The following is a 14,076-nucleotide window of genomic DNA, read 5'->3' as shown; positions in this document are numbered from 1 at the left end:
AAAGGAACTCACAGATGTCAATGCGAGTGGACAACATAGATTCATTCATGGTACAGGGTAGGCCCACAATAATATTCTCTGGATCAAGCAAAAATCCCTCAGTATCAAATTCGCACAACCAAAGCGCTGTCTCAACATTAGACTCGGCTAACAATGTCGAATCTGAGGAGTCAGAACGCAAAATTTGCGCATCTAAGATTGTTTTTGGTTGTGAAGCTGAAGCTTCTAAAGCGCAAGCTTCTGCAATCTGAGGCCCAACCTACAAGGTGTTCAGGACAGAAGCATTGGAACAATTTTCATCTGGCAACGAATTTTCAATGGAGTGAACAGAGTGAGACATAGGTTTATTTGCAGAAGAAGGAGCGACAACAACAAGAGGAATTTTATTAGTCATATTAACATTACTCTCGAGGTTGCATAGTTTAAGAATTTTCCCCATAGCAGGATCATAGATGGAAGATCTCAAAGAACTACTGGGAGACAAAGATCTGATTTTAAATGACAAGGGATCCCACATATCTTTGACAAAACTGATACATTCATGTTGATCATAATCTGCAGGAATGCCTGAGAACCATGCATTAAATCGCACAGATTCAAACTCCACACAAGCAGAAGAGAATCTTTCAGAATTCACACAGATGTCAACCACAGTAGTACACCCATTCATTTCAGATCGCACAGTGTCAAAACTCACTTGCTTTACCCCAGAAAGGCAGGAACAATCATCTGATAACGAAGTCTCTTTATTGGAGTCAATTGGTTGGTGTGTGCGCAATTCATCCAAAATCGTCTGCCACACACAAATCACCGGATCCACAAGACATTCGTCACACTCATCAGATTCAATCAAAGTGTACACGGAATCAACACAAGCATTAAGAATCTCTTCGCTTTTTGCGATGTAAAAATCACAAAACGCCTTCCAATCAATCTCGAACTCCTCAATCAAAGCCCCAATCTCCCATGGAGCAAATGGAGGCTCAAACAATCCTGTATCAAGGTAACACTCATACGGGTTGGAATCAGGAACATGCATAGATTTTTTTACTCCTTTTAACATACTGAATAAATCTGCCTATCACCGGATCCACATATGCTTTTGCTTGGGGCAACAAAACCTGAGACTGAGAAGTCTCTCTGGATTTATCACATTCAAGTGTGCTCCATATTTCCTTATTTGTAGTTGCTATGGGCAACTGATTTTTTAGCTGGGAAGCTTTTCTAGACACAGACTGAACAATTCCATTGACAATATCCAAAGGAATTGTTTCACTCAGATATTTGCGTCGTTTAGACTTTCCCTTTTTAGCAGCTTTGCACAGCTGCTGTTTAACTGCAACAGAGCTGTCAATGCATTCCTCCTGCATACGCTTAGTAACCAAAGCAGTAACAGGAACATTACACTGATTGTCACACTGAATGGTTTTGCATGGAAGGGATAGGACAGCTGACTGATTAGCAGGTATGCACTCATCAAGTGCAGATGGCAAACAAGGCAGTTTAAACCAATGTGAAAAAAAATCAATGTGAGGAACTGATAAGTATTATCATTCCAGGAATGATTTTTTAAAACCTCATAAGCCCACGAAAACAGATCCCCCTGCAATAGAACACAAGCCAATTGAAGAGCCCATGTGGACGGATCAGTAATTTGAAAGGTAGGATTCAGAAAGAATCTTACACATTCAGACAGGAAGTCCTCTTTGGTCTCAGAGTCAAGTTTCTTAAACCTCTTAAAGGTATAAGAACCAAAATTGACAAAATCATACAAATTGGAAATTCCCTCTACACTGGGAATTTCGGTTTGGCTGGTCATACTGTAACGAATGCGGAATATCTCCGTGGTCAGCGCACAAGATGTGCGCCGACACTGCGGAAATCCTCCACAAACGTCTGAATAACAGAACCCAGCTGCGGTGCAATGCACTTATAGAGGGGAATTCCCACCGGCAGATGGAGCTGTGGAGTGCAGAGGAACAACCCTCTGCACTGCCACAGATGTCAGTTAGGAATTGTACGAGGGGAAGCAACACAGGGCAAGATAGCCCCTAGTGAAAGAGAGTGAACACAGAGACAGAATGTATATATGTCCACCAATCTAGTCGCCACCTGGCGACGGAGAACACACAACAGTGAAGACCAAGTGAGAAAGCAATCGCAAGAGATGGCGATTGCTAACAGCGACACAAGACTGAATAAGCAAAGAGATAGAATGTATGTATATCCACCAATCTAGTCGCCACCTGGCGACGGTGAACACACAACAGCGAAAAACCAAAGTGGGAAAGCAATGGCAAGATTGGCGATTGCTAACAGTGACACAAGACCGAGTAAAGACAGCGCTTAAGTGTAGTAAGAAAGACACAGTAAACAATATTGATCAGAACGCCAAGGAAAATAACAAACGCACTTGCTAAGCGCGGTCGCCGCACGCGCAACAGCGACAAAGCGCGCTAATGGCACGGTCTCCGCACGAGAAGCACAACAGAGACAAAACACGCCAACCCTAACTACCAATTGAACCCAGAAACACAGACAAACAAATAACAGAAACGCTTGCTAATCGGTTGCCTTACCTCAGACAACCGCAAACGTTTATTCTGGACAAACAGACAACAGGAACAAGACAGATAGAATCCACTGCTCTTCTCCAAGAGCAAGTGCAATCCGCACACAGGAACAGGACTGAAAAAGATCCACTGCTCTTGTGCAAGAGCGAGTGCGATCCGCACATGGGAACAGAACTGAAAGGGTCCACTGCTCTTCCGCAAGAGCGAGTGCGATCCAAACAGACAGAGCGGTTTTATGTCAGCCGCCGCCGGCGACAATACAATCGCAATGGAAAGACAGAACGATTCACTATCGCCAACCGCTGGTGACAGCACAATCGCAAGAACAAGACACGATAGAATAGGCAGTACAAATATACACAATCCTGACTGCATTGAATAGGAATGCAAGGAACACTCCCAAAGGGTATCTACTCTAAGCTAGCAATAATAGCAAACAATGAGCAGAGGGCTGAGACTCCAGGCAAGTTAGCAGGAACAAACCATCATGACCAGCAGGGAATTCTGGGAGGAAATGGCTTTTATACTGCAAGCCATCAAAGGAAGCAGCTAAGCAATTTGCATGACAAGTGGATGCAAATTCCTCACCAGCAGAGCAACTCTGAAACTTGCAGAGTGGAGATAGGTCTCTTTTCCAGAGACCCGCAACACTCAGACCTAAATAATGGTCAAAAAGCTGTCTGCCTGTGCAGACAGCTGAGCAGATCATTACACATATCTATACTTATACAAATGTGCAACTGCTCTAAAGGGGTATAGTAATAAATGCTTTACCCATTTCAGCCCACAGGTATTTTTCACCTTATGCATCAGAGCAATTTTCACCTCCCCCACTTATCAAAATAAATTGATCTGTATCTTGTTTTTTTCCACCACCAAATAGGCTTTCTTTGGGTGATACATTTTGCTAAGAATATTTTTTTCTAAATGCATTTAACAGGAATATTAAAGGAAAACTGTAGTGAGAGGTATATGGAGGCTGCCATATTTATTTCCTTTTAAGCAATACCAGGGATTGCTGATCTATTTGGCTTAAGAAGTGTCTGAATCACACCAGAAACAAGCATGCAGCTAATCTTGTCATATCTGTCAAAATTGTCAGAAAAACCTGATCTGCTGCATGCTTGTTCAGGGTCTGTGGCTGAAAGTATTAGAGGCAGAGGATCAGCAGGATAGCCAGGTAACTGGTATTGCTTAAATGGAAATAAATATGGCAGCCTCCATACACCTCTCTCTACAGTTCTCCTTTAAGAAAAAAAATGGGAAAAAAATCACTATTTCTCAGTTTTCGGCCATTATAGCTATAACATAATACATGCTATGATAATTAAAACCTATGTATTTTATTTGCCCATTTGTCCCGGATACTTCACCATTTTATTTATTTATGTCCCTATCACAATGTATGGCGCCAATATTTTATTTGGAAATAAGGGTGCATTTTTCAGCTTTGCGTCCATCACTATTTACAAGTTTATAATTTAAAAAAAATATTAGTAACACAACCTCTTCACATGCATATTAAAAAAGTTCAGACCCTTAGGTAACTATTTATGTTTTTTTGTTTAAATTGTATTTTTTTTTTATTTTATTTTATTTGGGTAATTTTTGGTGTGGGAAGTAAACAGTTAATTTTAAATGTAATAATATGTGTTTATTTACTAAAAAATGTACGTGGGTGTAGTAGTTTCACTATTTCAAATCAAAGCATTTTTTAGCCCTGGAAGTGAATGCTCTCGCTTCCAGGAAGCATAAGGAGGAAGGGAAACTTTTTTTCGCTCAGAAAGAAGCCGTCGGTTTTTCTGCCCGGGACTTAGATCGATGAATGAGACAAATGCAAATTTCATTGGGAAAATGTAAACTGCAACAATTTTTACACCGTTTATAGTAGGTTCCTCAAACCTTGCACAGTTGGTCACTGGGTGACTGGGATTAATATTCATAAAAGTGGGTGGAGCTTACAAAAGCCAATCAAAATTCACTTATTGATTTTACAGAAAAAAAATTAATTGCTGCCTTTCTTGCACTGTTAATGGCACAAGCCTCAAACCTGGTACAGTTGGTCATTGGGTGACTGGGGTTCAAATTCAGAAAAGGGGGTGGAGCCACCTTCAATCACATTTGTTTTATTTCATTGCAAATTATTGATGCCAAAGACCGCAAAGCTCACAAACTAGGTAATTTAGTAATTGTGTGTTATGGTTAGAAAAAGTGGGCAGAGCCAACACCAGCCAAATACATACCCGGGCAACGCCGGGGCATCAGCTAGTAGAGAATAAATTTACACCTGCAAAAGCAGCGGGAACTTTTTTAGAGGAGATTATTCATGCAGAGGTCAGCACATACCACAGCCAGTTTACTATTATTATTTCTATTTATATAGCAATAACATATTCAGTAGCAATGTACATAGTATAAATCAGACAATAGTGGGGAGCATAGGTACATGAGTAGCTCAACACATTGTACAATCAGGACATCCAGCAACACACGTACAAATAAATAGAATTGATGTGAAGACATTACCAATACTTATACAGTTAATAAAATACGGTAGAAACAGGGAACACTACTGAAAGGACCCTGCCCTTGCATATTTACCATCAAGATAATCAATTCTATACTATACCATCAGTATAAGAACAGAGTTTTATAGCTTATTTTGTACATTCTGGGAATGGCATGCCTGTATCTTACAAAGGAGGTGGAAAAAATAAGGCAACCATATCAGGCAGGTACACTTACACTTTAAGGTGAGGAGAACTGGTAACTGCAGTGCATGGACTGAACATTACAGGGCACATTATCCATCTGGAACATCCGGACAGCATGGTGGCATAATGGATAGCACACTTGCCTTGTAGCGCTGGTTACCTGATTTGCATCCCAACCAGGGAACTTTCTACAAGTTTGTATGTTCTACCCTTGTCTGCATTTCCTTCCAAAAACTCCTCTGAGGGACAGTTAATGACAAGACAATATATACTCTGCAAAGTACTGTTGAAAATGTTGTGGCTTTATAAATAATAACTAAACAATACATAATTGACATTTTACGATCTAATTATTACTTTGTTCCTTTTTTCCAGATGCTAAAATAAATTCTAAGAAAAATATAAAGGAGAAAGACCAAAGTTATGAAGAATGTAATGCCCGTTTGGGGGAAAGCGTTAAACTAGGAACAGGATACAGGTAAGGTAATCCCCGGTAAATAAACAAAATAGGGACTGTAGGTTCCAAATACAGAAGCTTCATTTATTCCAGGAGTTTAGCACATACAGACATTTGCAGATGTAGATCTAATTATACATCACCGCTCCAAAGTAGCTGGCAGTAGACAGAGTAGGTGGTAAGGTCGACAATTGTTTCGCGCTAACCAGCGCTGTATCATAGACAGGACTCCATGGCGGGGAGAAGCTCACCGACATTCCCTCTGCTCAGCGTTTATAAGGACAACGCCGAGCCTTCCTCCAATCATCTGGTCCGCCCCCCGTCACCATCCCCATACGGAAGGCGGAAGTGAGTGAGCGCTCCATGATGGAGAGCAGCGCAACACCTACGTCACTTCCAAGACTCTAAGCTGCCCGGCGCACACTCACCTCATAACGAGGCGAGGTGCGTTACCCAGGGCAACATGTCTATAGACAGAGGTCCCACTGGAAGCCTAAAAGAAACAGGTTGCCAGTGCTGGGACTATTAAAGAGTCAATAATAAATGGGGAATATAAGTAAAGGCAAGGGACGGACCAGACTGACTGGAACAGAGGCTACTCAGGTACATTATAGACAGTACTATAAAAGACTGTTAATATTCAAATAGATATTTGTGCAAAGATACAGAGAGGGAAAGGTTGACCGCAGACACCAGCCACCAGAGGCAGTATAGTGATTAAAGTGTTACCACCAAAGTAGCATAATAGAGAGAGGTGAACGAGAGACAAAAGGATAGGCCCTCCAACCAGGGGGACGTTTTATCTGTAATCTTCCAGAAAAACACTCAATTCATTTCGATCATTAAAGCCACAAGGGCCCTTTGCGTTTGTTCTAGAAATCAATAGAGATTCTCTCTGGGATAATAATCTCTTCCTATCTCCTGCACGTCGAGGGGCTTTAACCAATTCTAGACCTACGATTTTTAAGACATCTGCATTTCCATCATGGAACTCTCTAACGTGGCCAATCAGCCTTTGTGCGCCCACACCATTTTTAATTGATCGGCGGTGCTCCACCAATCTTTCTCGTACAGGTCGGGTAGTCATTCCTATGTAGAAATAGGAGCAAGGACAAAGGATCCCATAGACAACAAATTCTGTCCTGCATGTGATTAAATCTTTAATTTGGTGCACATATCCACCTAAATTTATACTGTTTGATCTCATCATGTATTCACAAGTTGGACAATATTTGCAGGGAAAAGATCCCTTAACGGGATTTTGACGTAACCACGTCATAGGACTTTTTTGGATATATTCACTTTGTGTGATCATGGATCCAACTGTAGGGCCTCGTCTGAAAGAGATCAAGGGACCCCCCAAAACTCTTGGAGAAATGCCTTCATCCCTCTCTACCATCTGCCAGTTGCGAGAAATTATCTCTTTGATTTTTCCTGACATAGGGGAAAAATCAAAGGTAAAGATGAACCTATCAGGTTCATCCTGTTTAGGGTTCTGCCTACCAATACGAGTAGACCTGTCTAATCGACGTACTCTTTCAAGTGACTCATCTACTTTTACGGGATCATACCCACGATTAAGAAATCTTTTCCGCATCTCTCTAGATTGAGATTCAAAATCTCCACTATTTGAATTGTTTCTTTTTAAACGCAAAAATTGACTGTACGGGAGGGATTTTTTGACGTGATCAGGATGATAACTATTGTTATGCAGGAGAGAATTCGTTGCAGTGGCCTTCCGAAAGCCCCTTGTGATTACTCTATCACCCAACACCTCTATTGTAAGATCCAGGAAAGAGATACTACTCCCTCCCCACTCTCCAGTAAATTGCATATTCATGTCATTACTTTGCAAGTACGACAAAAATTGGTCAAACTTTTCCCTAGTGGATCCCCAGACGACAAGCACATCGTCCACGTACCTGGACCATGCCCTCAAGTCACATCTATAGGGATTTCTTTCCCCATAGATGTATATCTCTTCCCACTTAGACAAAAATAAATTTGCAAATGTGGGAGCCAACGACGTTCCCATCGCGGTTCCTGATATCTGGCGAAACCACTCCCCTCCAAATCTAAATGCGTTATTTTCGAGGACAAAATTTAAACACCGACATAAAAACTCACTTTCCAGGAGATCGCGATGTCCCGTTTCAACGAGGATGTCGAAAATCAGACTGACACCCAATCGATGCGGTATCCTATTGTATAGGTTAACCACATCGATGGTTGCCAGCCAATTACCTTCCGACCACCTCATTTTTTCCACCTTTTGTAACACATTAGATGTATCTTTCAGATACGATGGAATCTGGAGGAGGAGTGGTCTAAGGGCATGGTCCAGGTATCTCGAGAGAGGCTCGGTGACCGAACCCCTCCCAGAGACGATGGGCCTGCCAGGGGGATCCACCAGGGATTTGTGCACCTTTGGGAGAAAGTAGATAACCGTTTTTTTAGGGAAATCTGGGAGTAGATCATTACCAAGCTTTTGGGTTAAAAAACCCGCTTGCACTCCACTGCGCAGCAGGGAGCGAAGTTTACCTTGAATCGTCAAGGTGGGGTCAGATTTTAACCTAACATAGGTCGAGGAATCATCTAGCTGTCGTCTAGCCTCTTTTACATACTTGACTGTTGATTGCACGACAATATTACCCCCCTTATCCGCCTTTTTAACTGTCAAATCATGACGATTTCTTAACCATTTTATGGCTCTCCATTCACTTGGAGTAAGATTCTTATCATCATGAGGGTACAATAAAGCTTTTGTTTCCCTCAACACTTGACGTTGAAATAGATCAATCGCTGATCCTTGTAAAGGCGGATAAGGGGTAGTAGATCTACATGCAACAAATTGTTTCTCTGCATCAGTTACTACTTCCGGAGTTTGATCTTTCCAGGTGTTTCCTTCCTCAAAGAGTTCCTGTAGGTCCATTAATGGTATCTCATCTTCAGGTTGTAGAATAGGCAAAAAACCAAGCGAGCCTATTGATGACTGGGGTGGCTCACGTGGTTTATTGCCGAAGATGCGGTAGATATTCATCTTGCGTATACTCTTATACAGGTCTATCTCAAATTTAGTGTAATCAAAAGTCCCTGTGACCACAAAGTTCAATCCTTTCTCTAATACTCGAATAACGTCAGATGACAGTTCCACGTCAGAAAGGTTAATAACCTGCATTTTATCAGACATATCCAAGTCCTCATTTTCATATGTTATTTTTGGGGAAGTCCCTTCCAGGACACTTTCTTTGCACATCCTTGCTCCTCTTCCTCTCCTTCTCCCTCTCCTGACTTTTTTCCTCCTAAAGGGGATTTAGGTCTGGGTTTCTTTGGCCTTCTAGCTTCACCCTCAGAATCCGAGCCCGACTCAGATGTCCAGTAACCTCTTTTAGGTCTACGAGGTCTCCCTCTTGGTTTCTTTGGACGACCCTCTGGCTGGGTCCACAAATCCCTGGTGGATCCCCCTGGCAGGCCCATCGTCTCTGGGAGGGGTTCGGTCACCGAGCCTCTCTCGAGATACCTGGACCATGCCCTTAGACCACTCCTCCTCCAGATTCCATCGTATCTGAAAGATACATCTCATGTGTTACAAAAGGTGGAAAAAATGAGGTGGTCGGAAGGTAATCGGCTGGCAACCATCGATGTGGTTAACCTATACAATAGGATACAGCATCGATTGGGCGTCAGTCTGATTTTCGACATCCTCGTTGAAACGGGACATCGCGATCTCCTGGAAAGTGAGTTTTTATGTCGGTGTTTAAATTTTGTCCTCGAAAATAACGCATTTAGATTTGGAGGGGAGTGGTTTCGCCAGATATCAGGAACCGCGATGGGAACGTCGGTGGCTCCCACATTTGCAAATTTATTTTTGTCTAAGTGGGAAGAGATATACATCTATGGGGAAAGAAATCCCTATAGATGTGACTTGAGGGCATGGTCCAGGTACGTGGACGATGTGCTTGTCGTCTGGGGATCCACTAGGGAAAAGTTTGACCAATTTTTGTCGTACTTGCAAAGTAATGACATGAATATGCAATTTACTGGAGAGTGGGGAGGGAGTAGTATCTCTTTCCTGGATCTTACAATAGAGGTGTTGGGTGATAGAGTAATCACAAGGGGCTTTCGGAAGGCCACTGCAACGAATTCTCTCCTGCATAACAATAGTTATCATCCTGATCACGTCAAAAAATCCCTCCCGTACAGTCAATTTTTGCGTTTAAAAAGAAACAATTCAAATAGTGGAGATTTTGAATCTCAATCTAGAGAGATGCGGAAAAGATTTCTTAATCGTGGGTATGATCCCGTAAAAGTAGATGAGTCACTTGAAAGAGTACGTCGATTAGACAGGTCTACTCTTATTGGTAGGCAGAACCCTAAACAGGATGAACCTGATAGGTTCATCTTTACCTTTGATTTTTCCCCTATGTCAGGAAAAATCAAAGAGATAATTTCTCGCAACTGGCAGATGGTAGAGAGGGATGAAGGCATTTCTCCAAAAGTTTTGGGGGGTCCCTTGATCTCTTTCAGACGAGGCCCTACAGTTGAATCCATGATCACACAAAGTGAATATATCCAAAAAAGTCCTATGACGTGGTTACGTCAAAATCCCGTTAAGGGATCTTTTCCCTGCAAATATTGTCCAACTTGTGAATACATGATGAGATCAAACAGTATAAATTTAGGTGGATATGTGCACCAAATTAAAGATTTAATCACATGCAGGACAGAATTTGTTGTCTATGGGATCCTTTGTCCTTGCTCCTATTTCTACATAGGAATGACTACCCGACCTGTACGAGAAAGATTGGTGGAGCACCGCCGATCAATTAAAAATGGTGTGGGCGCACAAAGGCTGATTGGCCACGTTAGAGAGTTCCATGATGGAAATGCAGATGTCTTAAAAATCGTAGGTCTAGAATTGGTTAAAGCCCCTCGACGTGGAGGAGATAGGAAGAGATTATTATCCCAGAGAGAATCTCTATTGATTTCTAGAACAAACGCAGAGGGCCCTTGTGGCTTTAATGATCGAAATGAATTGAGTGTTTTTCTGGAAGATTACAGATAAAACGTCCCCCTGGTTGGAGGGCCTATCCTTTTGTCTCTCGTTCACCTCTCTCTATTATGCTACTTTGGTGGTAACACTTTAATCACTATACTGCCTCTGGTGGCTGGTGTCTGCGGTCAACCTTTCCCTCTCTGTATCTTTGCACAAATATCTATTTGAATATTAACAGTCTTTTATAGTACTGTCTATAATGTACCTGAGTAGCCTCTGTTCCAGTCAGTCTGGTCCGTCCCTTGCCTTCACTTATATTCCCCATTTATTATTGACTCTTTAATAGTCCCAGCCCTGACAACCTGTTTCTTTTAGGCTTCCAGTGGGACCTCTGTCTATAGACATGTTGCCCTGGTAACGCACCTCGCCTCGTTATGAGGTGAGTGTGCGCCGGGCAGCTTAGAGTCTTGGAAGTGACGTAGGTGTTGCGCTGCGCTCCATCATGGAGCGCTCACTCACTTCCGCCTTCCGTATGGGGATGGTGACGGGGGGCGGACCAGATGATTGGAGGAAGGCTCGGCGTTGTCCTTATAAACGCCGAGCAGAGGGAATGTCGGTGAGCTTCTCCCCGCCATGGAGTCCTGTCTATGATAAAGCGCTGGTTAGCGCGAAACAATTGTCGACCTTACCACCTACTCTGTCTACTGCCAGCTACTTTGGAGTGGTGATTTATAATTAGATCTACATCTGCAAATGTCTGTATGTGCTAAACTCCTGGAATAAATGAAGCTTCTGTATTTGGTGCCCACGGATGTTCTTTTCTTGTTGATGCAATTTACATGGTAACTGTCATCGTGGAGGCACATTAATAGAAGCTATCCGGTAGAGTGAATAAGTCATCCCAGCAGTGATATATTGTGTGCGAGGTAGCCATCCTTTTCTTGTTGATTGAGGGACTGTAGGTTCGTTCTTAACCTGAATCTGTTCTTAAGTCGGAACATTGTGCTTTCTCTGTCTCTTTTATCTCCTCTGTGACCCCCTGTGCCTTCAGTTATAGATGGCCCAAACGGTTCGCCGGCTAACTTGTTCATGCAAATTTTGCAGGTTCGCGTTCACGGCAGAACGCAAACTTTTAGCGAGTTCGAGCTGCCCCCTATACCACATCATTAGGCTAAACTTTAACCCTCTATTTTACAGTCAGCAGACGCATGGCAGCCAATCAGGCTGCACTCCCTCCTAGAGCCCCTCCCTTATGAAAGGCAGCAGCGTCAGCCATGTTCTCACTCTGTGTGCTGCTGATTTAGTGAGAGAAGGGAGAGGTTGCTGCAGAGATAGGGAAAGCTTAGTTAGGTTTTGTTAGCTTGCTCCTTGCTGATATTTGTTGCTGAAAAGCACCACCAAAACAGCTCTATTGAGTGCTAATGTTTTTGTGATGTGTTTTTTTGTGTGGCTCACAGACACTGCATATACAGCCATGTCTGTCACAGCTGGCCCTTGCTAATTGCTATATTGTGCCAGGCCCAGCACATTCAGTGAATACCTTTTCACTGCACCTGTGTGATTGCACATTGTATCATACCACCAGCAGTAACTGCATACCTTTTCACTGCACCTGTGTGACTGCACATTGTATTATAGCAGCAGTCAGTGCATACCTTTTCACTGCACCTGTGTGACTGCACATTGCATTATACCACCAGCAGTCACTGCATACCTTTTCACTGCACCTGTGTGACTGCACATTGTATTATAGCAGCAGTCAGTGCATACCTTTTCACTGCACCTGTGTGACTGCACATTGTATTATAGCAGCACTCACTGCATACCTTTTCACTGCACCTGTGTGACTGCACATTGTATTATACCAGCAGTCAGTGCATACCTTTTCACTGCACCTGTGTGAATGCTCATTGTATTATAGCAGCAGTCACTGCATACCTTTTCACTGCACCTGTGTGACTGCACATTGTATTATAGCAGCACTCACTGCATACCTTTTCACTGCACCTGTGTGACTGCACATTGTATTATACCAGCAGTCAGTGCATACCTTTTCACTGCACCTGTGTGAATGCTCATTGTATTATAGCAGCAGTCACTGCATACCTTTTCACTGCACCTGTGTGACTGCACATTGTATTATACCACCAGCAGTCACTGCATACCTTTCACTGCAACTGTGTGACTGCACATTGTATTAAACCTCCACCAGTCCCTGCATCTGTGTGACTGCACATTGTATTATACCACCACTAGTCACTACATCTGTGTGTCCATAGTGTAAAACCAAAATGTATTTCACTAAAATGCGCATAAACAAAATGCACTTACTAGACAGTAGGTGTGTACAGGCATGTCACAAATGGGCAAACGCCATATCCTGGAGCCCTGGGGGAGCCGCCTTCTGTGACCACCGTGGCCTGTGGTGGTTGTGGTCCAGATGGAACGGGAAGGGGGTGGCTGGCTCTGGGGGTACAAGTGTGCCTGGCAGCGTCACAACACGTTTTGGCGAATTTTCGCCTTCATCAGGTGACACCGCCGGCCAGCACGCAGGTTTAAATAGAAATGGTGACCACATTGAGTAATAGGGGTATCCGTGGTAACGGGGGAGCGTCACCGGGGTGGGCAGTGAGTGGATAACTGATGGGCTGTGAAGCCAAGAGTCTTGCTGACAACCAGTGGGAGTGTTGTCAGGCTCAGAGGGAAAGCCAGCTGCTGTGTGTGTGCTGGCTCGGAGGAAGGGACAATTGCGATCTGTAGTCATGGTAACCTGGGAGTGTGAGTGCGGATCATGTGGGGCCAAAGAATGATAGGCTGCAGATAGATCACATGGTATCTGTGATCTGTGGGATGGGCTTGCCCTAATGTCTGTGGGAGGGCTAGAATAGCCAGGGGGGCGGTACATGAGATGATTCCCTTCTCTGTCCTGTGTTAGACAGGGGACGAGAAGGGGCGGGTCAGGGGATCATTTCTATCTATATTATGAGCTGGCGCATCTAGGGGCGTGTCCAAGTGTAGTGGGTGGTAGTCCCCGGAGGCAGGGGGAAAGCCTATGACTGCAAAGAGTCGCATTTCCAAGGCAACCAAGTGGGCGCTATGAGGAGAGGGGTTAGGAGCAGCGTGGGATGGGAGTTGTGGATATAAAGCACATCAGAGACCAGGTTCAGAAGGGAATTGTGCGGTGGGTTGTCTTGGCAACCTGTATGTAGCACGGAGGGTGTGTGCTTACTGAATAAACCACGGGGGTCGTGGGATGTGCGGGGTCTGGACCCTGAGTGTGCCCCGTGAGCATCTGATTGGTTGAGGGGACCCGGTGGGCGGGACGTGGGTGGGCCG

The 14,076-nt window shown here is 43.7% G+C and overlaps 1 protein-coding gene across 1 annotated transcript in view; it reads left to right on the top strand.

Moving 5' to 3' along the window:
- The window catches only part of LOC137536843 (uncharacterized), a 461,091-nt gene that overhangs the window by 420,197 nt on the left and 26,818 nt on the right, over positions 1–14,076 (top strand). The window contains exon 5 of the mRNA XM_068259031.1: positions 5,663–5,765. Within this exon, the coding sequence (XP_068115132.1) occupies positions 5,663–5,765 (103 nt within the window). The remainder of the gene's footprint in view (positions 1–5,662; positions 5,766–14,076) is intronic.

This window comes from Hyperolius riggenbachi, chromosome 10 (genome assembly GCF_040937935.1).
Source record: "Hyperolius riggenbachi isolate aHypRig1 chromosome 10, aHypRig1.pri, whole genome shotgun sequence".
Classification (NCBI taxonomy): domain Eukaryota; kingdom Metazoa; phylum Chordata; class Amphibia; order Anura; family Hyperoliidae; genus Hyperolius; species Hyperolius riggenbachi.
The sequence above is the reverse complement of the archived record's forward strand: the minus strand, read 5'-3'. Positions and strand labels throughout refer to the sequence as shown.